This window comes from Danio aesculapii, chromosome 7 (genome assembly GCF_903798145.1).
Source record: "Danio aesculapii chromosome 7, fDanAes4.1, whole genome shotgun sequence".
In the NCBI taxonomy this organism is placed as follows: Eukaryota; Metazoa; Chordata; class Actinopteri; order Cypriniformes; family Danionidae; genus Danio; species Danio aesculapii.
The window spans coordinates 19,057,698-19,084,561 of record NC_079441.1 but is presented as its reverse complement, the minus strand read 5'-3'; the positions used below and the strand labels follow the sequence as shown (position 1 = coordinate 19,084,561).

At 37.1% G+C, this 26,864-nt stretch overlaps 1 protein-coding gene across 6 annotated transcripts in view; it reads right to left on the bottom strand.

The window, feature by feature from the left end:
* gigyf1a (GRB10 interacting GYF protein 1a) overlaps positions 1–26,864 on the bottom strand; it is a 54,119-nt gene that overhangs the window by 2,588 nt on the left and 24,667 nt on the right. For 2 of the 6 annotated variants that reach the window (XM_056461223.1, XM_056461224.1), the window contains exons 8-25: positions 26,450–26,646; positions 25,671–25,897; positions 25,472–25,586; positions 23,251–23,430; positions 23,018–23,163; positions 20,561–20,720; positions 20,254–20,468; positions 17,664–17,782; positions 14,638–14,738; positions 14,231–14,301; positions 14,005–14,130; positions 9,457–9,642; positions 9,194–9,366; positions 8,943–9,103; positions 8,415–8,578; positions 8,283–8,330; positions 8,037–8,181; positions 303–3,785 (exon numbers count right to left, since the gene is read on the bottom strand). In XM_056461223.1, the coding sequence (XP_056317198.1) occupies positions 3,718–3,785; positions 8,037–8,181; positions 8,283–8,330; positions 8,415–8,578; positions 8,943–9,103; positions 9,194–9,366; positions 9,457–9,642; positions 14,005–14,130; positions 14,231–14,301; positions 14,638–14,738; positions 17,664–17,782; positions 20,254–20,468; positions 20,561–20,720; positions 23,018–23,163; positions 23,251–23,430; positions 25,472–25,586; positions 25,671–25,897; positions 26,450–26,646 (2,602 nt within the window). In that variant the 3' untranslated portion in view covers positions 303–3,717. The remainder of the gene's footprint in view (positions 1–302; positions 3,786–8,036; positions 8,182–8,282; positions 8,331–8,414; positions 8,579–8,942; positions 9,104–9,193; positions 9,367–9,456; positions 9,643–14,004; positions 14,131–14,230; positions 14,302–14,637; positions 14,739–17,663; positions 17,783–20,253; positions 20,469–20,560; positions 20,721–23,017; positions 23,164–23,250; positions 23,431–25,471; positions 25,587–25,670; positions 25,898–26,449; positions 26,647–26,864) is intronic. The other 4 variants (XM_056461227.1, XM_056461225.1, XM_056461226.1 and 1 more) reach the window with 4 other exon arrangements.

The following is a 26,864-nucleotide window of genomic DNA, read 5'->3' as shown; positions in this document are numbered from 1 at the left end:
ACACACACACACACATATATATATATATATAAATATATATATAAATAGTAGTATAAATATACCTAATAAATATTATGTACTGTCATCATGACAAAAGCAAAATAAATAGCTATTAAAAATTTTGTTTAAAATGTGTTGACAAAAATCTTCTCCATTCAACAGCACTTGGGAATATTTAAAAAAGACTGAAAACAAATTAACTCAAAGCTGCTTGGCAACATAAAAAGGGCTAGCAAAAATATCAGTGAGCGTAACATTATAAATGAACAATCATGTAGAAGTAAATAAATGGTGTTCATTACCAAACAGACGGTCTTGTAGCTCCTCAACCACTTCAAGCTAAAGGTGAACTTCAGCCATGTAGTCAGCAGGTGGTGGTAGAGCTGTATCTCCAATGCGAGAGATTGAAAAAAAAAAACTGCCCTCCAGACTTTTTCTTTTTTTAAATAAGAAGTCTCTTTTTCAGTCATCAATGAAATTCCAGTCCACAAAAAAAAAAAAAAAAAAACAAATGTAGGCTAGCACCCTGAACCGACCATTTTAGTCCTTTTTACATAACGGACAACACTGTTGAGTGAATCTGTTCTGAACCTCCACATTGTAACCAAGCTTGGAGGCCGTTTGTGTAGTCTTAAATATCAACATTGTTCAGTGAAAATCCTCCATGGGAAATTTCCAAGGATTTCTCCAAAAGAGTCTGAAACTTTCCCTTATCCGTCTCTGGTAAAGCTTGTTGTTGTGACGTTTTCAAAAACGCCTGAAAAACGGCCACCTTGAGGAGAGCGAGTCTCATGCTAGGGTGCCAAAAACTCAAAGAGGCATCCAGAAAGCAGACATCTAGCATTGCGTCAATGCGATCCATGCCCAAGAAAATTCCTCACAGTTTCGAGCAAATGAAAAGTGCATAGTGAGGGCATGAGGGCAGTGCTAGCCCCTTTATTATCTCTTAGAAGATGATGGCCATGACACCCCAACCAGCCTCAGAGAGGAGGCGGAGGAAGAAAGAAAATTACCAAAAAAATAAAAACACGTTCACACAGTCCAAGGAATTATCTGGCAGATCTGAGGTCATACATATGTTCTTCTGATCAACATCCAATACGTCCATCCAAAAAAATCCACAAGCCAAAAAAACGATTGGGTAAAGGGAATAAATGTTAAAGCATTCAATACATGCACTTTAGTGTACCAAGTGGTACACCATCAGGTGCTATCTGATTTATGCTGATTTCTTCTGTCGTGATGATCATTTTGATTCCATTGCAAAGAAGAGTAAACAAGAGTAAACAAAATATGGTCGCCTTAATGATTCTTTAAAAAAAACAAAAAACACACACCCTGTTTGTAAGATAAAGGTACATGAAAAAATCTTTGATGTAATTCCGTTACTTGTGTTCCAGCGATCCAAGTTTGTTTCAGTCAGCAAGATACATAGGCTGCGCTCATATCCACATGCAAAGGAAGGGTTTGACGTCATGCCATTAAAGTCCCCTACAAAATATTCAATCACCACAAAAAGGAAAGGGGGAGAAAAAAAATAAAGCACCCACAAATGTCTGTGCAGTCTGTAAACAACCAAAACTCCAGTATGGAATAGAATATCTCTTTTAAGTTCTTGTTTTCATAGTCAAAGTCTGTATGAACAGGATTGTAGAGGCAGTGTGTTTTTGCGAACATATTTCCATCAAGAACGACTTTACGTTGATGTCCTCCTGCTGATTACGCATTCATATCCTGTGTTGAGCAACTCCATTTATACCATTACATATTTGGAATACATTCAACGCTTTAAGAAGGAAAAAAAATAAGTACACAAATGCACTTCACATGGTGGCAACATAAAAAAAAAATAATATTAATAATTCCAGGGAAAGTTTTTCAAAACAAACAAAAAAGTAGCAGCCCCAAGTGCTCTTCCTTGTAGTCCAATACTTTGTTTATGTTCATATAGAATCATATATAACATTAAAAGAAAGAGAAAAAAAATAAATCACCATCATTGTCATTGACAACAACAATAATGAACGAGTAACAAAACATACAAACATTTTGTGTGCACCACTGAGTGCACTTGCACAGTTTGTTGCGATCATTTTTTTTTTTCGTTTGTTTTTTTCAGCCAGAAATAGAACCTCAGTCACTCGAGCAAGAGAGTGGACAGAAAGGCAATGTTAGGTCACATCCTCCAAATATCAAACATTTCTTTCATCCAAGCATCCCCAGGCTACAATAGAACTGTACAGAAATAGGCTCTTGGTTCATAAGCATGGGAGGCATGTAGGGGCGGAGTCTTGCAAAAACCACACCCCTTTTCTAAAAAATAATGTCTCAATGGCAGCAATGAAGTCAAATCATTCGCCCTTTAGTTCTTAGGCACACATGTGGGGACAGAAAAAAAAACATACACACACACACAAACACACACACACACACACACACACACGTACCACAAGTAACCATTTCCTAAAAGTATAGAAGATTAAATTCTCTTCAACATCACACAAACAAAAATGATGATGCTAATGTTCTTAAACCTCACAGAGGCAAAGATGAGGCAGCGGAGGGCAGGGAAAGACATCTCTCGCGATCCCTCCCGCCACAAAAACTAAGAGTGCTGGTTGGCGTAAAATGGGCTAAAGCTTTTGTGTTTGAATCTAGAGGTCTTTCTTTGTTGGGGAATGAAGGGCTGGTGAAAGAGGATGTGTTGTGCCGTTGCCCCCCTCTCTCTCTGCCTTCCTTTCTTTCATTCATTCATTCATTCCCTCACATACTGCACATTTACAAGAGGAGTAATACACACAGTTCCTCCTGTACGCAAGCATTCACACACTCGCTTTATAAAATACATAAAGAAAACAAACAATTCACTCAGAATGACAAAAATGGCCTCTTTTGATCATACGTCCAAGTAAGCGATTAAAAAAAAAATACATTGTGCAGACTGGTATGTTTTTAAACGCACACACTCGTCTTTCTTGAACAAACATGCGCGTATAGACGCGTTCACTCACACACAGGCACACGATCACAAAAATATTCATCTCTATTATATCTAACACATTTTTTTTATCTTTTTAACTTGCATTTTATGTGAGTGCAAATCTTCAAGTTTTATAATCAAAGGTTTTGTTTTTTTATAATAGCTTTATGTTTTTTTCATATAAACTTTATATATATGAATATAAAAAAAACAACAGTGTTTGTCTTTAAAGAGAGGACTTGTTTTTCTGATAATGTCTGAACTGAAACACGCAATGGTCCCCCAGTCGCCACCGTTTTTCTCCCAGTACAAACTCCAGTTCTGATTCAACACACAGTATATGCATGTGGTAATATTTCTGAAGCCATACCACATAAATATACACAATAAATCTTCTCGGAGAAGAAAAAAAAAGGAAACAAAAGACTATTCAAATTACATCTTAATAAAGTGCATTAGTCTGAGTGTAAGGTGCTTAATGCTGTAAGTGCCAGAACTTTATCACCCCCCGTCCCCCAAACACACGCACACACACAAAAATAAATTCACACCTGTTCCCTTCCCTGTTGAATTACATTCTTCTATTCCCAGCGCAAAAACCCACCCACCCCTGAACTGATACCTTACTCCTGGCTTATGCCCAGTCCCTCCCCCTCTAAGCAGTGCACATTCGACTTGCGGAGTCTGATTAGGTGGACCCGCGGGATTAAAGGCCTCGTGTAGCTATTGCTGTGGATTCAGTAATCCTCCACCATCTCCATCTCGTTTAGACCATACCGATCAGGGCCACCATGGAATGAGTACCCTAAACACAGACAGAGAAAGACAAGGACATTTTCATTACAGTAGCTGGCGATAATCATTTAAGTGCTCCAATCATGCTCCTAAAGCCCTGCTCACACAGAGTACGTTTACATGGACATCAATTTATCTGATTAATAATCTAGGACAATACTCTGATCAAGAGTCTACCATGTAAACAGCGATTTTTGATTCATTTAATCTGATTAAGGTCCTAATCGAACTAGACAGAAATGGAATTAAGACATGTGGAGTATGCTGATTTTAGTCGCATTATTGAAGTGCAGTACAGACATGTAAACACCTTCATCAAACTATTACTGTCGTGTAGGATTTTCACTGTATTTTGTGGATGTACTATATATCAGGATATTCCACACACACACACGGCTGTTTGGCACTATTCTCTGTGCCTACCGAGTCAGTAAAGGACCACACACACACAGACACACACATCGTGAAATGCAGAGGTTTTTTCTCCCATTCGGCATGCAGTAATTCCATTAACACTCTTCCAGCAGTTCATACTCGCATCCAATATCTCTTTTGTCACGGGGGGCATACATGAAATGTTCTCGAATGAAAATGAAAGTGCCAAACTGCAGTTAAAGTCGACAAATTAAAAATGAAACACCAAAAATTACATGAAACTCTGGAGGAAATGTGGATACACCTTAATCCTGTTATTGTCTTATTTAGATCAAGGCAAAGAATTTGATTACTGATGTCCATGTAAACTTAGCCACTGTGCAATTTCGGCCACGATTTGGTCATCTGAGACTAAATTATTGCTGTAATACTAAAATCAGAAAAAAAAGCTAAAATCCCATGAATGTGCTTAATGGTCCCATGAAGTGCTTTGAAATGTGCATTTTTATTCGATGTTCGACATAATCGCAACCAAATATAACGAGAGTGCAGGACATGGTGTAGCTACCACCCTTTCTAAAAATAGTGTTTATTTTGTTTCTCAGCTCTGCCCGTGAGAGTGGTTGAGCTCAAGCACAACAAATGTAAAGCTTGAAGGGGGCGGGGCATGTCAGATACTAGAACTTTTGATTGGTCACGACTTGAGAAACTGAAGGTATGAGCTGACGTAAATGAAACCGTTGATCCATTTAGGCGGAAGTGAGAGACTACAAGCTTTACACATTTATATCAGTTTTATATCTTCTAAACGTGAATTTTGTCACTGTTTTGGTGCACACTACCTTATAGATATCCTAAAAACTAACAATACTGATACTATAAATTCTTTTAATTTCATGGGACCTTTAACAGACGTTATGATCAGATTTTCATTTCGATAAAGTTGTGGCAGTGTAAGAAGATTTCAGACACTTTGCAGTGTGCCTTCAGTTACGTCGAGCATCAAACCAATAGGAGCGCAGAATCTAATGACGTAATCAGCGCAGCAACTTCAAACTTTTTTCTGGTTTGATTGTTGATGCACACTAAGCAAAATTACCACTACAGTTTGTATATGTTTGCCGTGAAGTACCACCCGTTTGCAGAACCGACCATTAATTACAACTGCCCAAGGTGAACAAATAAATTTAGTGTCCAGCTATAAGCATTTAGGCTTTTTACTCCATCAGGTGCTTTCCTTCAAAGCACATGTAGCAAATTTGTTTTGCAAATTGAGAGTTAAGCTTGGGTTTTACTATCGAAATGAATCCTGCTTTTCTCTTAAAGCACGTAAACATTTGGTGTCTGCAACATTTTTACTACTGATTGACTATGGTGATGTTTTTTATATGAATACCTCAACCAAATGTCTTCAGCCTATAAACTCTGTTTATCACAGTACTCTGAGGCTAGTTACATGCTGTCATAGACTAACTCACCATTGTGAACTGTACAAAGCTGTACAAAACTGTACAAAGCTGAGTGGCCTTCTCTGAATAAAGGAAGGTACACCCACTGGATGACTCTGGTCTACAAAGCTCTTCTGGGTCTGGAGCCTTTAAACCAAAGTTCCCTTTTTCATAGGTCAAAAAGCCAGTATGCCCTACATTCAAGTGAATCTTTTTATTTGACTGTTCCCCGGGTTCGAACTGAAATGGGGAGGAGAGCCTTTAGTCATGCCACGCCCTCATGCTGGAATACTCTTCAGTCTGAACTAAAAATGTCTGAGCTCATCCCAATTCAATCATTTCTTTATAACAAACAACAAGAGTCCGTTTCTCAATGTATGTGTTTTTAACATATTGTAATGTGGTACAGCTGAATAACTAAACTGTATTTTTATATTATCTTTACTTTTTATTTATCATTATTATTATTTTCATAAGTCGTGTGTTGCTGACCTCTTGGCCAGGTCACCCTTGTAAATGAGATCTTGATCTTAATGGGTTATTTATCTGGTTAAATAAAGAAACATACATACATGCATATCTATATATGTACATATACCATGTCAGAACGTGGGATAGTGAAAGTATCACAGATGGATCACATCAAACTCTGGGTCAGTTTCCTTGCGTGTCTGTGTTTGAAACGTCTTGATCGTCATTCAGCCTGACATTATGACAACTGAGATCTTACAGTGTGACATCAAAACCAAGTTTGTGCAGTCTGATATGCAATCATTCAGGGTTATTAAAAATCACACAGTTTGAGCAAGGGCTTACACAACATTTACAAGAAAATGTAAAGCCAGTGTTTGTCCCTTGCATTATGAAAATTGTCAGGTCTACATGACAATGTACTCGAAACAATCAGCATATGCACATATCTGCAAAAACAGCTGAAAATATATGCAAGCTAGTATTTTGCTTTGTCACCTTGTCAATATATGTAGAAAATTGACAACGTGCTGTTGGTGGTTTAGCACTTGTGTTGACATAGAATTTGCATCTCCACTTTTGCTTCTAATGTGAAATAAATCCACACTTTGCTGATGAAACACTTGAACGACAACACTACTGCATACTCTGCCGTTGTTGAGCAATAACACTACTGCATACTCTGCCGTTGTTGAGCAACAACACTACTGCATGCTCTGCCGTTGTTGAGCAACAACACTACTGCATACTCTGCCGTTGTTGAGCAACAACACTACTGCATGCTCTGCCGTTGTTGAGCAACAACACTACTGCATACTCTGCTGTTGTTGTCTGTGTTGGCTTACGTTTGCCTTTAATCTACACTCGCCTTAACAGCTACTATTCATGCACAAGATGTCATCTCTCTCAAAGATTTCTGTTTTCAGGTATTCACAGAGACACAAAAACAACAACAATTTCAAAAACGTCCACTTTAAAAACAGTTTTCTAAAGTCATGTAAACAAACAGGCACAAAAAGTAGAAAACGTTTCTTGTTTCTGTGAGGCGCAAAATACAGCAGATATCATTTTGTTCTATCATTAATGCCTCTTTTGGGTGAAAATTTTTGCCTGCTGTTCAAAGAATTTGCACTTACTGTAGTTCTTGGCTAATATACACAACCTGACTAGGTAGTGTAAGGCTTGTCGTCGATCCCAGTTGTAAGAGCAACAAATAATAATTTGACTTCTAGTTGATCATTTGTAAAAGTGGCAGAAGGTAGATTTTTCTGATGAATCATCTGTTGAACTGTAACTTCATCATCACAAACTGCAGAAGACCTATTGGAACCCGCATGGACCCAAACATCTCATAGAAATCGGTCAAGTTTGGTGAGGAAAAAAATCATGGTTTGGAGTTACATTCAGTATGGTGGCGTGCGAGAGATCTGCAGAGTGGATGGCAAAATCAACAGCCTGAGATATCAAGACATTTGTGCATTACAAACCACAGCAGAGGGCAAATTCTTCAGCAGGATAGCGCTCCTTCTTATACTTCAGCCTCCACATCAAAGTTGACTTTATGATCACATTTTATTTTGATTAAATAAGCGTAATCTAGTGGTGTTTGCCTTTCATATAAGCCACTTCTGATACCAAATAATCAATTAGAAAAATTCCTAAAACTTGGATAGGCGACAAGACTTTTGTCAGGTAGTGTTTTCTTTTATACTTTTCTCATATCCTTTTATATATTCTCATATCACATAGAATGAACGTAAGCATATTCAGATGCACTTGTTTGTATGTCAGTATTTGTCTGTTCTGCTAAATCAAACCAGTTCATTAGAGTCATCAGTTAAGGAATACATTGGTTATGCTACATGGTGATTTTGATTTACTAGAAAGAACCAGCTCACAGCAGTCATTTGTTCATGAATCAGACTACTTTGGTCATATCGCAAATGCCAGAAATGAAGCAAAAGTACCTAAGATGCTTGGGTCAGAGTGCAGCATCGTGGGCGGTTTCTTCTTCAGCTTTGCTGCCTGATCATAGACACCACCGCCCTTCCCAGAATGCACTGCCTGGAACATAGACTGCAGGGCACTGGGGTTCATTCCTCGCACAGAATCCTTGAGTGTGAGAATAAGAAAAGCAGACAAATCCTGATAAACAACAAATAGGCTCATGGTGGGAAATTTACATCACAATAATTGAAGAGTTGTCCTCATACCTGCAGAGGAAAGTTGTTCATGCTGAGCCCAGCCATCTCTTTGGAGAGCTATAAGGGAAAAGCAAGAAATGTATCATTTCTAACGGGCAAACACTACACAGTAAAGAGTTTATGTCTTCCTGTCACACACACCTGCTGCTGCTGTCTCTGGTGGTTAGCTTTCTGTTTGGCACGGCGCTCCAAGAACTGTCTGGCGAATTCATTGGCTTCGACAGTGTCGCCCAGGTAGGAGCAGATAAAGTTCAACACCTCATACGGGGACTCCAAATCCTTCAGGTACGCCACAATGATGGGCACTGAAAAAACAAACACACAAATCACATTTCAGTGCATTCTGAGAGAGGCAAACGCAGAAACCCAACAATAAAGACAAGAAGCTGTGCAAAAACCTTTTCTGTCCTTGACCTATAGAATTATAATGTACTAATCTGTTAGCCAATCACACAAGTGGGTGTTTACATCAGAGTCTACAATCCACTATGTATATTCAAATGGGGTGTTTACATGATAAGGGTTCATAAAACTTCTAAAAGATTGTTTATGTAAAAATCATAAGATCCTCACCAGAGAACAGAACAAAATTAAATAAAACGAGGCAGATCCCTTTATTACAAAGCAACCCAAAGGAGAGAAGGCCTGATGTGTGTAAAGACATCTTACCATCCTGGGAGGAGGACGAGTTATTGGCGGAGGTGTTGAGCGCATGCAGCATCTGTTCACACCAGGTGGTGAAGCCGTCCTGAGACTTCATCCCCTGTAGGAGCTTCAGCAGCCGCTCCTCCTCCTCAGTGCGTTTACGGCCCCTCATCATGTACTGTTCGCTGAAGAAACACACACACAAGCAGTTCAGCTCCGGCATGAGCCACTTAAAACCCTATTTAGGTAATTTCAGCATGTGGTTTTGGGTTTACCTGAGCGAGGGGCTGCTGCGACTGTTCTTCAGGCCCATGTTGTTGCGAAGAGCACTCTGGTTCTTCAGGGCCTCGTCCCAGACACCCATCCCTCCTCCAGAGGAGCTGCCACTGCCTCCCACCTTTCCTTCTAAAGATCCAGATGCGCCCCACAGTGAAGAGGCATCGCTCCACTGCAGAGCGGGACATTCATGATAAATGTCTTTTTCTTTTGGGGGGACTGAAAATCAGTGTATGTGTGTGTGTGTGTGTGTGTGTCTTACCCTCTGCTGCTGGACTCTGTGCTGTTGTTTGTGCATTCTTTCAGCCTCCTGCTGGACATCCAGGAGGTTGAGGGGCTTGGACTGCTTTCCCAGCCCAGAGATGGGTCCTGCACTCCAGCTTGACCCGGAGCTAGAGGAGCCCTGACGGGGAGTCTGTTGGAGCAACTTCATCAGCAAATCCTGTTGCTTGGAAAAAGATATGAAGAATAAAAAAAGAGAGTTAAACGAAAATATACAAAAAATACAAACTACCACTGACAGGATTGTCGGGCGACATTAATGCAATTAAAATAGTGTTTTTTTTAGATGTTAGAATCAGTATTTTTAGTTTTTAGAATATATACAAGCTAGTATGCTCAAAAACAGTTATAAAAAAAAAAACATGTAAAGCTTGCAGTTTTCCCTTCTGCCTAAATGGATCAACGGTTTTATTCAAGTCACCTCATACTTCAGTTTCTTATCTAATCATGACCAATCAAATGCTCTCTAGTATCCAACATGTCCCGCCCCCTTCAAGAAGCTTCATATTTGATCCACTAGAGCTCAAATACTCTCACTGGCAGAGTGGTGACAAATCAAAATGCCATCGTCGGTTTTCTATTATCAGAATCAGAAAGAGCTTTATTGCCAGGTATGTTCACAAATACGAGGAATTTGTTTTCGTGACAGAGCTTCTACAGTGCAACAGGATTACAGAGACAGGACAAAAAACAGATAATAAATATATTTAAAAAAATACAGGTAAGTAGTGAATGCAAATATACAAATTGACAAGTGTATGTACATGTTTATTACTATATACAATGTTATATGTGCAGCTGTTATGTGCAAATTGGCATGTAACGCGTGTTGTTAATTCCTCGTATGTATGAACATACCTGGCAATAAAGCTCTTTCAAAAAAAAAAAAAAAAAAAAGTTCAAAGAGGCAGTGTGCTGGGTGTGAGGGGTAGAAGGGAAGAGAGAAGCTTGAAACATCGAATAAAAAAAATGCACATTTCAAAGTACTTCACAGGACCTTGTGAAGACACTTTTTGTCTGTATCAGATTAAGAATGATGATATGATAACAGCAAAAGTAAATGTAGAGTGTGAACCTGAACTTACGTTGCACAGATATATTTTTATATATAGGCCAAAATTATTATTTTTTTCTTTTATGGCAAAAATCATTAGAATGTTAAGATATTAAGGATAGAAAGATTATGTTCCATGAAGACATTTTGTAAATTTCCTACTGCAAATACAGTCGAAGTCAGAATTATTAGCCCTGTTTATTTCTTTTATCAATTTCTGTTTAACAGAGAGAAGATTTTTTTAGCACATTTCTAATCATAATAGTTTTAATAACTCATCTGCAGAGATGTATAAAGTACTAGAGACCCAGACTTAAGTAAAAGTACAAGTACTCTATCAAAAAGTGACTTGAGTAGAAGTAAAAGTGCTCTTTAAGCACCATACTTAAGTGGAAGTACTAAAGTATTCAACATTTTTTGTACTTAAGTATTGCAAGTAGTTTATTTCAAAATTTACTACTCAAGTACTGAAAGTAAAAGTACAAGTATTGTGTAATGTAGTTATTAAAGAATGCAGTCAAAAGACATCATATTGTTTTGTTTATTTTAAATCTCTTTTTTGGGGGCACGTCATTTAGCAGAACGAAAAGAAACATGACTTACAATACTGTTTTTCTCTCACGCTTGAACCACAGATCTGACAGATTATAACAGCTTTAACACACACCTTTCAAAGTTGTGTGTCACAAAAACAGTCCATAATCCACTCAAAACGCTATTGAAACCCAATTTCGGAGCACAAATTACTGGTTGTAAACGCTGTAAACGAACGTTCTAATTCACTTGATTTTGATTTTATTGTAAAAAAAAAGAAAACGTGTATGTTACTGTGTTAAATGAAAATCTGAAATATTTTATGGCTTATGGCTATGATTTAGTATTCAAAAATGTTTCATTTTGATTATGTTTTAATTAAATTGGTCCTAAACTTCATATTTTTATAGTATATTTATTCATTCTGGTACTTTTACCATAAACCAACATCTCAACCATTTGGTAGAGGCTGATTTTAGAAATTATGGGATGTGTTGGGGGAAAATGTATTGATTGTGTTAACTAGCGACATTAGGAATTAAGAAATGCAATAAATAAAAAAATTCTATTGGTTTTTTTCTTGGTGTGACAGTTAAATGGTTACTTGTAATACAATTGTGTCCTTTAATACAGCAGTAAGATATATGAACTGTACCCTTAATTTGGCCCGCTCAAAGAAAACACTCTTTCTGAATGTATCAAACAAAACTCATGCACAGAAGACAGCATGAGCATTTATAGCAAATAAACTAATGTAAATATTCTCCCGCCTGCTTTTTAAACGCTGACAGGCGAGGTCTTACACCCCTTTGATTAGTTATTGTCTTCACCTTCTCAACAGAAAGGGCTGCTATCGGCTTTAGAAATGAAAGCGTTGTTCACTGATGGCGGGAAGAACAGCCGCGGTTACAGTCTATGTATGTATAATACGCGGTTATCACAGGTAATCTATAATAGACACAGTGGAGAAAACTTGCACCTCATACACGCCTACCAGGCCAGCGGGTCAAATCTCCAAAGTGAGAGAGGCAGAGATGGGAGTCTCACAACATTTCTCTGTAGCAGTGAAATAGCGGCTCATGTGCTGTGCCGCCTTCACTCGCCCTCGCGCCTCCGTCCTTCGCCATAGTATTGCGACACCGCACATAGGAGATAAATGACGTCAGTACGTAATAACCCGTTATGATCTATTACTGAACCGATTTCGACCATTTTGACACCTCTAGTAACGAGTAACGATGCAGCTCATAAAAAATCTATCGGAGTAAAAGTATTAAACTCATCGAAAATATGTACTCAAGTAAAAGTGGAAGTAGGAGAAAAAAACAATACTCCAGTAAAGTACAGATACTGCCTTTTAGTACTTAAGTACAGTAGTGAAGTAGTTCTACTTCGTTACTATACATCTCTGCTCATCTGTAATAACTGATTTATTTTATCTTTGCCATGATGACAGTAAATAATATTTTACTAGATATTTTTCAAGACACTTCTATACAGCTTAAAGAGACATTTAAAGGCTTAACTAGGTTAATTAGGTTAACTAGGCAGGTTAGGGTAATTAGGCAAGTTATTGTATAATGATGGTTTTTTCAGTAGACTATCGAAAAAAAAAATATTGCTTAAATGGGCTATTAATTTTGACCTTAAAATGTTTATTTAAAAATTAAAAACTGCTTTTATTCTAGCTGAAATAAAACAAATAAGACTTTCTCTAGAAGAAAAAATATTATCAGACATACTGTGAAAATTTCCTTGCTCTGTTAAACATCATTTGGGAAATATTTAAAAAAGAAAAAAATTCAAAGGGAGGCTAATAATTCTGACTTCAACTGTATATCAAAACTCTAACAATAACCCAATTTTTGATCAGTAATTGGATAACAAGGTGACTTCCTCAGTATTTGGATATGTTTGAACCCTCTTGTTCTAGGTTTTCAAATAGATGCATCTGAGCCAAATTGTGTTCTAGCCTAAAAAACCATGTATCAATTGGTAGCTTAATTATTCAGCTTTCATGATGTGGCATTCATAATTCAATATGTAAAAAAAAAAAAAACATTTGACTGGTTTTGTGATTCAGGGTCATGCATGATAACTTTTAATTTTATAACCTAATGATTGCGTTAGCTTAGCTGGCAATAATATTAACATTTGTAGCATATCAATTCACATACTATCAAACCTCCTTTGCAGAATGTTAAACAGTTTATTATTAAACAGTGACAAAATGCTATATATGAAATTGCCAAGCTCCAAATCTTGCCTTGTCTTCTCCTAAAAACTAAAAAAGCATGTAAAAGTAAATCATTTTAAGGCATAGCAAAAGTACTTGACTTGGTGAACAGCAAATGCTTCTGAAACCTGAGCCAGTTGCTTTGCTTTTGTGTGCAGTGATTCTGTGCTATTTCAGATCACACACAATAGGGTATATGCAGACGTATGCGGAAAGACTTATAATTTTTTAGTAACTTAGTAATTTGTTGTTTAAAAATCAGCGATCTTCACGGCCTGATAGATATACGATATAAAGTGGGTCTCAAAATGTACAAGGAGCACTGCGTTAAAATACATTTTACCTGCCATGTCTTTAAAATATGATCATTTATTTTTCCCCAGTATAATCAATAGTGCTTCTGCGCTAGCCTGATAATTCTGATGGGCGCATGCGTGCAAACGGCTTTCCATCTCGTTTTATGGTTGAGCAACTAAATGAATGCCAAAGTCTATTTAACTGATTATATTTTAATTACATTACAACATCGATGCTGTAAAAGGAACCGCATAAAATGGAAAAAATGTACATTAACCGTTCACCGGAAGTTTATCAGTATGGGAAGAAACACTAGCTCTGCATATACCCTATTGCTTAAAATAGCTGAAATGGTTTGAACGGCAGCGTGTATGAGATGCTTTTAAAAGCATGAGAACGTCCCACACCTGCTTGCGCCTGTAATGCTCCTCTTCTTCTCTCCTTTTCTGCTCCTCTCGCCTTTTTTCATCCCTCCGTTTTCTCTCCTCTTCCTCGCGCTTGGCCCTGAGTTCAGCTTCTCTTCTCTCCTGTAGCTGAAACACACAACACAACCCGATGCATTGAGAATGGCAGTGTGTGAGAGTCAATGCATTTCCTCAGATGTCCAGCAGAGGCCATCAGCGCAACCCTCACCTTCTGAAGCTGTTCTAGAATTGGACCCTGAGATGAAGAATTCATTAAGTCCCATATACTGGCCTCACCGCCTGCTCCAGCAAAAGAGAGAGACAGAGAGAGAGGGTTAGAGACAGCCTGTCTATTTTTAGAATTGTGTGCATGTACTTGTTTTTATATACCAGTGGGGACTTAAACTTGAATACACACAGGCACACGGGGACTTGCATTACCATGGGGACCAAAATTGAGGTCCCCATGGGTCAACATGCTTATAGATCACATGGAATGAAGAATTTTGAAAATGTCAAAGTGTGTTTCCTATGAGGGAAGGGTTTTTAGGGTTGAAGGATTGAATGTACAGTTTGTACATTTTCTATGAGAGTCCCCACCGGGATATAGGGACAAGGCTGTGTGTGCGTGTGTACCTGCTGGCTGTGAGGCTGAGGTATGCATGTCCCACATGGACCCTGTATCTGGCACTGACATCGACCTGTTTAACGAAGGTATCATACCCTGCTCTCCACACCTACATGAAGAACAACAAAAATTCAATAGAATAAAAATGGAATTAAATAGGAATGGGTGATATCTTATTGTAATTAATATACCAGCAAAGATTTCTCTTGCAATAAATGTGCTATACTAGTGTGCAAGGGCTGCGCAAATATTTCACTCCCTTTTATATATTACAAATAGGCATATCTCAAACATACACATTGCAATAGTTAGTGATAAATGTGAAATTGTGATTTAATGCTAAATATTCTGTGTGCTGGAAGACTTTTCAGCACATCAGGCAACGTAGTTACGTCAATGCAATCAAGCAAAGTAGACATGCTGGTTTCCTCTAGAAAAATCCTTACTGATTTCAGTATGGATGTTGAAATACTGACCAAGCAATCAAGACTTGTTAAAGGCTCTGGAGTACCTTTTTCTATAATTTAAACAGATTTGTGAGTTGAGCATCAGTTAAGACAACGTTAGCATCTGTCAGCTTTAATTGTGAGGAAAACTGGATAATGTTGAGCTTTTGTCAGCCAATTTCGTCTTCCGGGTTTAAAATCATGTTTGGGGCAGGATCAAAATTGGTGACGTAGCGCAAATCTGCTAGTGGAGTGATGACACGTTTTCTTATCCTATGAGAAGACCCTGCTTTTTAATTATTCATGAGAGCACATGCTTTCCAAAAGCAAGGCAGACCTGCCAAGCTGTGAGACCCAATGACTGGATGAGGCCATCCACAGCATGGGTCTTGTGTGTTTGTTTCCATGATCCAAGGGGTTTGTTGTATGTTTTTCCCCGCAATTCTGTCAGGGCCGATACAGCAAAGCTGTTTGTGTGCAGCAAGCACTTTTGTCAAGAGAGCTGTACGACAACTGGAGAATGGCAGACTTAGTCTTTTAACAGTGGAGTTCGTTCCATTCAAACACATCGCCTATATCCGTACTGCTGCATTCGCCTATGTTTAAAATCCTCCAGATTACAGGCAGGGCTAATGGTTGAAACAGAATTGAATTCAAAATTTTCTTTTTTTCTATTTATTTGAGTTTGTTTACATTGTTATATACCATCTGATTTGTTTCATGCAACAGTAAAACATGGCTGTTCACTTTCAGGAATTGTAGTAATGCTTTCTTGTCCCTTAAATAATTTGAAATGTGTTGGTTATATCACTTTTAAAAATATTGTATTGCATATTGAATATAGCATTTTTTAGGATAATTCTTCATTATCACAGGCCTAGTGTGTGCTATATGGTTTTGAATCTCTGAGATCTGAAAAGAGATTTACTAACTTACTTCATAACATCGGAGTGATTGACCTTCATTTTGTGGCCTGATCTTCATGTTTTTACATCATAGAATGAAGAAAAACCATACTATTTTATACAGAGTGGGTGAAAAGTAATTAGGCAATATTTAAAGTCTATAGAACTTGAATCACAGGAGTCACAATGAACACACTCTTCAAATAGACAATTGTAAAGAGGATTTCATATTTCTCAAAGTACAGGTATCACCCTTTAAAGGCTGGATTAGAAATATTACCAAATATTTTTCACCCAACCTGTATTATTCTATAGCAGGGTCTCTGCAGGTTTCTAAGAGTTATATCTTAGATGTAAGACCTTTTAATACCACACAGAATGAAATTTAAGACCGAATGTGCAGTATAATTTCATAGTACCAAATTAGCAAAAAAAAGCACACAGTACAACTAATTAATTATCATCCCAGTGTTTATTTTATTGGGTTCTGCCTATTTTATTCTGGGTGACAAATAGACATAGATTTCAACATGGAAACAAAATCTTTATGCGGTCGCTTCGATTGCATTTTTCAAGACCTTTTGAAACACAGATTTAAGACATTTTAGGACTAATTAAGGCCTTATCTTTATCTGCTTGTTAAGTGTGACGTCACGTGAAGTGGCTTCCGGGTCCAAGCACTCTATCAAACTGTATGGGGAGACTCATCAAATGGTAATAATAAACGTTTACAAAGCACTGTAATACTTTCGAAAAATCGCAATCGCAATATATATCCATGCCTAATATCCTATGGCCAGAAAGAGATACATTTTTTATTAATTGTTAAAATTTTGGTAGCCTATTTGTGATGCAGCAAGCGCAGAGAATGATGAGTACACTATGATTTTATATAAAATTCACTTTAATGTGTGATGGGACTAAAAAGTGGTCATAAATAAATATTTTCTCAATTCAAATGAGTAGCGGCTTGGATCCAGAAACAGTATTCCATCCGTCACCGATACGTCATGACTGAACAAGGGGACAGTATAAAATTTAAGACTTAAGGGTCCGTTCATACAGGGATGAAGGCTAAAGACCAAATTTGATTAATGTTGCAATTTAAATATAAATTTTTATTATAAAAAGGCCTAGGATGGCTTGAAGAGCACAATAAACCATATTTTGACAATCACAGTGTGTGTGATCTTCTATTTGCTCGGCTACAGTGACAACTGGAGGGTTTTACTTCTGTGATGCACATTTGGCGTTTATGCACAAGGACACTCTCTAGTGCATTAAACATATTATATTATATTGCAACACAGGGCTTTTTAATTGACCTCTTTGTTGATGCATATGAATGACTGTCACTGATACCGTTTAAGTTTTAAGTCTATAGGCCACTTTGAGAAATGCAAACAAAAACAATGGTTCCAACGTATTTCCCGTTTTACATTTTTAATTTCTATATCTTCAGAGAATCCAAAAAGAGTCACATATTAATTAATTATGTTATGACAGCTGTTTTAACATTAAGTTATGATTGAATTGGTTCTTGCTACAGTTATGAATCAACAAGCAGGAAATGTTCATGGGCCAAAAACATGATCATAGTGAAATGGTCTATATTGTCCATCCTTAGTATTAAATATACAAACTGTATTGACTAAAACATCAGAAACACACAAGCGTGCTCACCTGTTGATGAGCTGGAACAGCTGCTGTTGCTGCTGCTGTTGTTGTTGGAGTTGCTGGTAAAGAGCCGTGGCAGCAGCCAATTCCTGCTGCTTCTTCAGCCGCTCCTGATCCATATTACCCTGAAAGACATGCAGAGGTCAATAACACACAATCGCCAGACACTAATAATCACACAAACAATGACAATCTGCCCAAGTAGAGAGGTTACAATTTGGCCATGTAGAGAGGTTGGCGGTTCATTCCACTGTGGCGACCACTGATTTTTTTCCCATTAAACCACACTGAATTTAACTAAACTGGACTTCAGTTCTAAAATCTGGACTTTACTAGAACTTCCATGTCAAGCTGCTTTGACACAATCTACATTGTAAAAGCGCAACAGAAATAGACATGAATTTTAGACATCAACACTTGAATATAAATTAGAAAAATATTTAAGACCAACAAATGCCAACTATACAGTATATTTTTAATTCTACATAGATGCTAACTCATCAGGGGTGAAAAGGGTGACAGATCCAGAGTAAATACAGTAATACAGTACGCACTATAAGCACTGTTACTATTTTACTAAATATTCTAAAGCCTATAATTTATTTAATTCTACTTATAACAATGATGTCGGATTCACCAAATAATAAATTAATTACATAAAATTACAATTTATTTTATGATTAGAATTTGTTATCGCTAAATTATTTATTGTTCTTAATATCATATATATCAAAAATACTAATGACAGTATATAATTTTAAAATATTAAAGTAGAATCATATTACTTTTAAATTTAAGTTTGTCAAGATTTGTACAAGTTAATAACTTTAAGGACACAGAAACACCAGGCACACATAAATACAAATGCAAGCATACAAAAACCAAACAAGCTTATTCCCAGCAGAAACCAATACAAAGGATGATCAAAAGATATTTTTGACTGTAATTATTTTATTATATATGAAGAAAGCAAAACCCTCTAAATCCATCAGACCTCTTTTTTGTAAATGAGCATTTTCTATCAGGCTCCTATAATTAGGTTCAGAAGTTTTATTTTATAAATGATGAAAAGGCTATTAGCTAGTAAATAAAATAAACTTTTTTTCAAAAATGTCACTTTAGACAATTCTTTAGTTTTTAACAAATTATATTTACTTTTGCGATAAAAGCAGCTAAATACACAAGTGCTTTTTTGGAAAAACCTCTAAATCCACCTATTGGGACAAGACGGTGTAATTAACGGTGCAAAAAAAATGGCTAAAGATGCAATTAAAAATTATTTTACCAAACATAAAACTCACTACACAAACCACCTAAAATTAAAAATGCATAAATCTGTCAAGTACGTAGCGGTTCCGCTACGGTAACCCCTGATAAACCAAGGAGTAAGCAAAAGGTAAAGGAATAATTGAAATCGGTCAAGTAAGTGCATTGATCAATAATATAAAATAAATTGACAATAATTAAATCTTAACAATCTGTTGTCATTTCTGGTATTTGGGATTTAGATTTAAAGTAGAGCAATGTAAACATTGTAAACTAAGCTTGTTAGATGCAAAAAAGGAGTGTAAAAAAACACTGAAGTAGTAATATCTGTGCCCTGTCCATTAATATAAAAAGCTTATCAGACGCATAGGTATTATGAAGTAAAATAAATAATGCAATATATCGGACTCATTCAAAGTAGCGTCACTGCGCAAAAAACATTATGGATGCATGCTACACTTCCGAGTATATAGTGTGTTTTCTCATGACAATTATAAAACATCAATTATATAAATATTACTTTTTAATTAAGTTTATGCAGAGTGGTGTACAAGTTAATACCTTATATATAATAATCATATAATTCTAAATAACCTAATGTGTATTCTACAGATTATACAATACATAAATAATAAGCAGTAATAAGTATACTTTTTTAAAAAGAGCAACATTAAAATGACTAATCTATAAATTGCTATCCTAATGTCTTTAATTTCAAATGTTAAATCATAAAGCTTTTAAAATGAAGTAAAAGTAGAATATAATCATTTCGAACGTAGGACTTTTGATACTTCAACTAACTATTTATAGTTTTAAATTCGGAAGATTTTAAAAGGTATAGTGCACCCAAAAATGAAAACTTACTCATTATTTACATCCTCTCAAGTGGTTCCAAATCTTTGTGATTTTCTTTCTTCTGCTGAATAAAATTATTTGTTTCGGCTATTTTGAGAAAAGTTGTTACCCTGTAAGCACTAACTTCCACAGTAAAAAAACCAAATACTATAGAAGTCAATGGTTACAGGTTTCCAACACGTTTCAAAATATCATCTTTTGTGTTCAACAGAAGAAATAAAATCCTAAAGGTCTGAAACAAGAGTAAATAAATTATGAACTAACCCTTTAACACTTTAAAAACCAAAAAACACCCTGCACACATAAAGGCATATGCAAATCTACAAACAAACAAATGCAAAGACACATAGATGCAAAAAAAACAACCAAGCTTATTCCCAGCAGAAACCAAAACAAAAGATAATGACAGAACAAACGTATACAAAGCCCACAAAATCGGCTGCCCCAACATTCACCCTTCCACCCAGAGACTCACGGTTGCCCCGCGGGGTGGTTGAGGGTGAAGCTGGGCTTGATTCCTCACCAGCAGCGGCGGAGGGGAGGGTCCAGGGGCAAAAGGCACACGCCCCCACATCTTAATGACTTCCCCCAGCGGCTGAAATCCCTCATCACAACCGCGCTTCACCAGCAGGTTCATGGCGAAGTACCCTGCCTGAAACCACTCGCACATCTCCACTGTACTGAACGGACCTAAGAGACGCGGCAGATAAAGAGAAGGCATTAACAGAAAGCTCTGCTCCATATGCATGAGCTGGAACTCCAGAGAGAGTATGCATGCGCACCCTGAATCTCTCCTTGCGGGTCTTTGTAAAACCATTTCATGGCCGAGTCGTGGGAGAGAGGAAGAGCAGAGGCCGTGTTTCTGCTCTCCTGAAGAGTCTGGGTGAAGCACTCTTCTTCTAGAGACGTGTCCTGGAGCGCAGCCACCATCTTCTCTGCCTCCTGCACAGATAAAAGCAACATCACAAACTCTGATCGGATGAAAAAAAAATGATGTGGATTATAAACAGTGCCATTTGTCTGAAGATGGGACATATTCTACACCTTTTTGCAGCATTTATATTGCTATTTCAGGGTTTATAGAGTTTCAAACACAAAAAATATGTATAATTTTAGTATATTTATATTGTTCTAGGTTTATACAAACAAATCAGAACATTTTTATAAAGATTTAACATGTAATTTGGTCTTTTTATTTAGTTAATTTGGCCTGTTAATAATGTAAATCCAGTTTTGTAATTATTTTTTATTATGTTTATCCAGGTCCCTAACACAAAAAAACCTTATAAACTTACTATTGAAAAAACACACTTTATTTAGTTTAGTATTAATTGTCAATTTAGTTGATTTCTTGCTTGATTTAGTTCATTTAGAACCAAAATTATATAAATAAAAATGATCAATTTATTTAATTTTGTGCTCAATTAAATTTTCCAGCACTAAAATTTTCAATTTTCCCACTCTTTAATTTTAATAGACCCTAAATATACAATAATTGTATTCACCTTATTCTCTGCAAACAAGTGGGCGCAGACAAGTGGGACTCATCTTGTGGGATTTATGATTTAATTTGAATCATTTTGGCTTGAGACTTCCGCTCTCATTGATTTCCATTCATTTTTAGACATTAAAAACAGCTCATTTTGTTGCTGGATGTTGCAAACTGATATTTTCTTATTATATGATTCTGCTTTGTCTATATATTCATGCAAACACTAGTTTGTAGAGCAAGTCGTTTGACTGTTTTCTGCCGCTTATTATCCCTAGTCATTTCTCTCATTGGCAACTGAATCAGAAGTTTTAAAACAATTGCAAAAACGAGCATACTTCTGCATTGAAGAATAAGGTCAATAATCAAACCCTCTGTGATTGGTAATCATTTCACATTCGAGAGGGTTAGCAATTTAGCCCAACCAAGTTGGTGAATACTGTTGGCCCATGTTGTTATTAAAGGTGCTGTAAACTTTTGACTCATCTAAAGCATTAAAATATACCATAATAAGTTTGCAGATATGTAACAAACATGCTAAGTGAACACACCTTTTTATATCTGAAAAACAACACTAAAGTCAGCTAAATGTCGGAATGTCTGTGTTTGTTTTGGTCTCTTAAACCTGCCCACTGTCAGTTTAGCCAATTATATATCAGCAGCCCAGGTTGTCTGGGTGGAAAAAGGACAGTATATTTCATTTCAAGTCATAAAGGCTGTCTCAACGTATGCATCCAAAACCACAGCCTCTGAAACGAGACGCAGATTCAGAGTAATGCAAATCCACATGAAGTGGTTGCTAATTAGCAAATAATAAGAATATTACAAATGTAAACATGGTGATTCATTCCACTGTGGCAACCCCTGGCAAATCAGGGACTAAGCCAAAGGAAAACTAATGAATGAATGTAAACATTAGCTGAGTAGAATACATATCAACACCGTATCATAACAATATGCAACGCGACACAATTTGCAGTGATAAGCATTTTGGCTGTCGGCACCAGAAGCAACATGACAGAAACATTTAAATAAAGCCATTCAGAAGTACAGAATAGTGCACTGCACTTCAACAAAATGGTAAGCTTTAGAATCTAATCATAACATATTAAACCTCTTTAACATTATTAGACGTACATGCTGAGTGACTGGTGTTTGTTGGTTTGCACTGAGGCACAGCTCTACAGCTACATTTAACTATATAGTTCAACAAACTGAATGTTTAGTTTCAAGATCTGAGGTAAACTATCTGCTGCTGCTTACAATATGGCTATAAATGTTATGTAAAACTGTATTCAAATTAACATTGGTAGCATTTAACACTGAATAAAGCACACAGAACCTGAGGTGATCATTGTCAAATGCTGTTGTTCAGCGATGAGAAATACAAACCATTTCTAAAAATTTTCAGGTGATGGTTTAAAAGAAAAACTCCTTTTAACATAGAAAATATTCCTTCTATTGTGTGCCCTCGCTTAGAGTCATGGTGTAGGTTTGATAGGCAGGCACGCTCGTTCCTGTTGGTGTCGTAAATCTGGCAACTGCATGGAGTTGTCGGAGGAGCGACCATGTGAAAAAGTGTTTTAAATTTGGAGTGCAATATCTAGTCCAATCACTGGGTGTCGATCTTGCATACAGCATCTTTAACATTCAATTGATATTACATCAATAACTTAAATTTTACTAACTCACTTTTAGATCATTACATTATGAAATTTAGTCAGATATTAACCAGTCTGTTTTCTAGTACCTGTTGCAGGTGCTTCATGCCCTCGTCGTCCTCGATATCACCTCCCGGTGGCGGGAGGTCAGTAGCAGCAGAGGACAAAGAGGGAGGCGATGAAGGCAGACTGGAGGAGGCACTGGGGCTCAAATCTAACATGGCCTCTGATAACACTATACACACACACAAAACATGCATAATTAAAGCACAAACCATCTATACAATTGTAGGGGATGATTTAAAAAAAAAGTCCTCTTTACCTTCACTTGGTAGTTTGTGGGGAATGGAGGGGGCAGGCGGAGACTCCTCCAGGCCAGAGGGGGCAGCAGAGGGCAGAGCTTCGGAGACGGGAGCAGGAAGAGAGGGAGGAAGAGGAGGAGAAGTTGAAGGAGAAACCAGTTTCACTTCAGTTTCAGAGACTGCAGCAGAGTCGATGACATCTATCGAGAGAAAGAGAGATATAGAAAAAGAGAGACAGCCATGAAATCAATGGAACAGATGATGATGATGATGTATATTTATTTAATGCCATATAAGCAACAAAGGCTATTTTTATGGCAAATACATGTCACTAATAAAAATCAATGGAACAAAGCTCCTTGAAAACATCCTTGGTTGGATACTTTCATCTCAAATTATATCTCAATTAACTGCACTGAAGCGATATGGTTAAATTTTCTCAGGTCATTAAACAGTAAGCCTGGGCAAGAAATTAAACATTACTTTTAGGGATGTGACAAGAGCTTGTATGATGAGATCTCGCGAGATTAAATCGCAATCAGACTTCTCGTCGAGGTGAAAAAAGGTGTCTCGTGAGATATGATAATGTGATGGAGCGCGAGGGTGAATTTAGCACTGAAGATTGGAGGCAGGATTTGATTTGAACGGCAAATCAAGTGCTTTGCACACACCTGGAAAACCAGGGCAGGCTGGCCTCGGGAGTTGCGCGTGTCACTCGGTTGGGCAGGCGAATGTGACATAATAGTTTTTTTTTCTTTTTTTTCTTTTTTAATGGCTACAGAGGCTACAGTTGCAGCCACAAACTTTAACCATGCTTCATGTCCATGCGATGGAACAGTGCTTTAGATTTGCTCAAAGTCATAATCATCATAAACACAGATGGAATTGAGACTTTATTGAAGTGCAGAGTAAAGACCCTAATCAAACTATTACTGTCATGTAGGCCTTTTAGCCGCATTTAGCGAAATAAGACATACACACACGGCTGTTTGACACTATTCTCTGAACCTACAGAGTCAGTAAAAGACCACAGACACATCTCTCACACACAGAGTGAACTTCTGGAGACTCGAGACACATGTCTTCATCATCACCGAACACACGTTTATGCTGTCGATGTGCAATATCAAATTACATTAAAACAACTCTCTCCTATCAGTCCTTACTTCATATTTGCATTCAGTAGCTCAGAGTTTGTGACGGGGGAATAAAATCTTGCTGAATGAAAGTAAAACTGCTAAAAAATTAAAAAGGAAATACCAAAAATTAAATAAACTTTCAGTTCAATTTGTGGAAAGGAGTGATTTCTTATGTGAAGCTGACCAGGGGATGTCCTTTACTGCATAGAATTCGTTAAAACAAAACTAAATAGAAAAATAGAAATAAAATATTATTCATGGGGCGATGCAGTGGCGCAGTAGGTAGTGCTGTCGCCTCACAGCAAGAAGGAGTTTGCATGTTCTCCCTGCATTCGCGTGGGTTTCCCCCAAAGTCCAAAGACATGTGGTTCAGGTGAATTGGGAAGGCTAAATTGTCCGTAGTGTATGTGTGTGTGAATAAGTGTGTATGTGTTTCCCAGTGATGGGTTGCAGCTGGGAGGGCATCCGCTGCATAAAAAAAAATGCTGGATAAGTTGGCGGTTCATTCCGCTGTGGCGACCCCAGACTAATAAGGGAACTAAGCCGAAAAGAAAATGAATGAATGAATATCATTCATTAATATTTTTATTTTAAAGCACCTGAATTGTTTAACAATTTTTTCCATTTCCGTTCATTTATCAGTAAATTTTTTGCTAATTTTTAAAATTATATATAAAAGACGATTTTCCAGTCATTAATTTCATCAATGAAGATTTCTTAAAAACTGTGTAAAAATATCATTCTCATGACCCCAATCTCCTGTCTCGTCTCATGGAGTAAGCGTCTCGTCACACCCCTAATTACTTACATTAACTTTAAAAATAATATGGTTCTAAATATTGTATAAATCTTATTTCACTTCATAATGTATCGTTGAGAGCTATGGGTTTTAATTTTGTTTTGCCTGTATATATTTTAGCACTCAAAATGCCAGAAGCAACTGGCCTGTATTTTATGAATCAATTAAGTCGGCTGATTGGGAAAATCTTCTAGCATATTGCAGTGAATAAAAAGTCACCTACGTCTTGCTCAACCGGAGATCGACTAGATAAATATATTCATTTTTAGGTAAACTATCCAATCATTCAATTGCTTTTCCAACCTTTCTCAGTTTTTTCAGCACCCATGCCATTCTTCATCTCTTGATGAGCATCTTCCTCTTCCTCATCTTCTAACCCCTGGAACTCCTCTTCTAGAATTGGATCTTTCGAGCCCTTCTAGGAAAATACAAAAAAAAATTATATAAAGAAAAGAAAACCATAGATCAGCCATAAAAAAGAAATTAGATCTTACGGTCTCACCTTAATAGACATGAACGCTCCAGATGAATCAAAAGTTCCCATTTCTCCATCTTCTTCATCAGTGCACCACTCAGGCAGACCGTCTCGGTCGTCCTCTGCTCCTTCACTGCCTGCTCTTCTTCGGCCTCCCTCGTTCCCTCCATCCCGGAAATCAAAGTCAAACTTCCTGCGGCGAACTTCACCAGGACCGGTATGTTCTCGCCAGCCAGCCGAGCGTGGACCACCATCTAAAAAAGAATAATAAATTAAATGACATTAATACATGTTAATACTTAAATTGAACCTAATTTTGCTTTGAAAGTCTCCAATGCTACATTTACCAGCATTCAAGGTAAAAAGAAACATGTAATTATCATCTTAAACTATACATACATACATATATACATACATACATATATACATACATACACACACACACACACACACACTTATATATATATATATATATATATATATATATATATATATATATATATATATATATATATATATATATATATATACATATATATATACACACACATATACATATACACACACACACACATACATACACTTTAATATAAAATGGCAAAAGTAAAATTCAACTTTCACTGACTAAAATGCTGTATTTCCATGATCTACAATGAACAGAAAAACAGGCAGTTGTGTTGAGCAGACAGAATTCTGTGACTCCATCGCTGAATTTCACCCAAAATCCAAGCTAATGGTGCAAAATTTACAGGATTTCTTGCAGATGACATTTTCTGCATATAAATGTGAAATGTGCATTGCATTACCTTCTCTTTTTGCAACAGTGAGTCTCCAGCTGACGCCAGCGGTCTCTCCCGCATCCTCCTCCTCCTGCTCCTCTCTCAGTGTGCGCCAGTTGTCACTATCAGAGCGCATGAACTCCTTTCTGACACCCGGAGCCCCTTCCTCAAAACCAACACGCACTCCATCCCTCCGCAGGGGCTTCTCAAAACGTCTTTCACTTCTGCAGAAGGAAAACAGAAGCTTATCAAAAGAGCCTTTGTTTAGTCTCAACAGGCCTCTAACTCTAGGCTTATGCTGATCAGATTAAAACAGGGTTCCCATACAAGCCAAATATCAAATTCCCTGATTTATCCCCGACTTAAAAGCAGAAATTCAATGATCTATAATGAAAGTTAAAACTGGTCGCTGTTGTGTTCTGCATGATTTTAAAATGGTTTT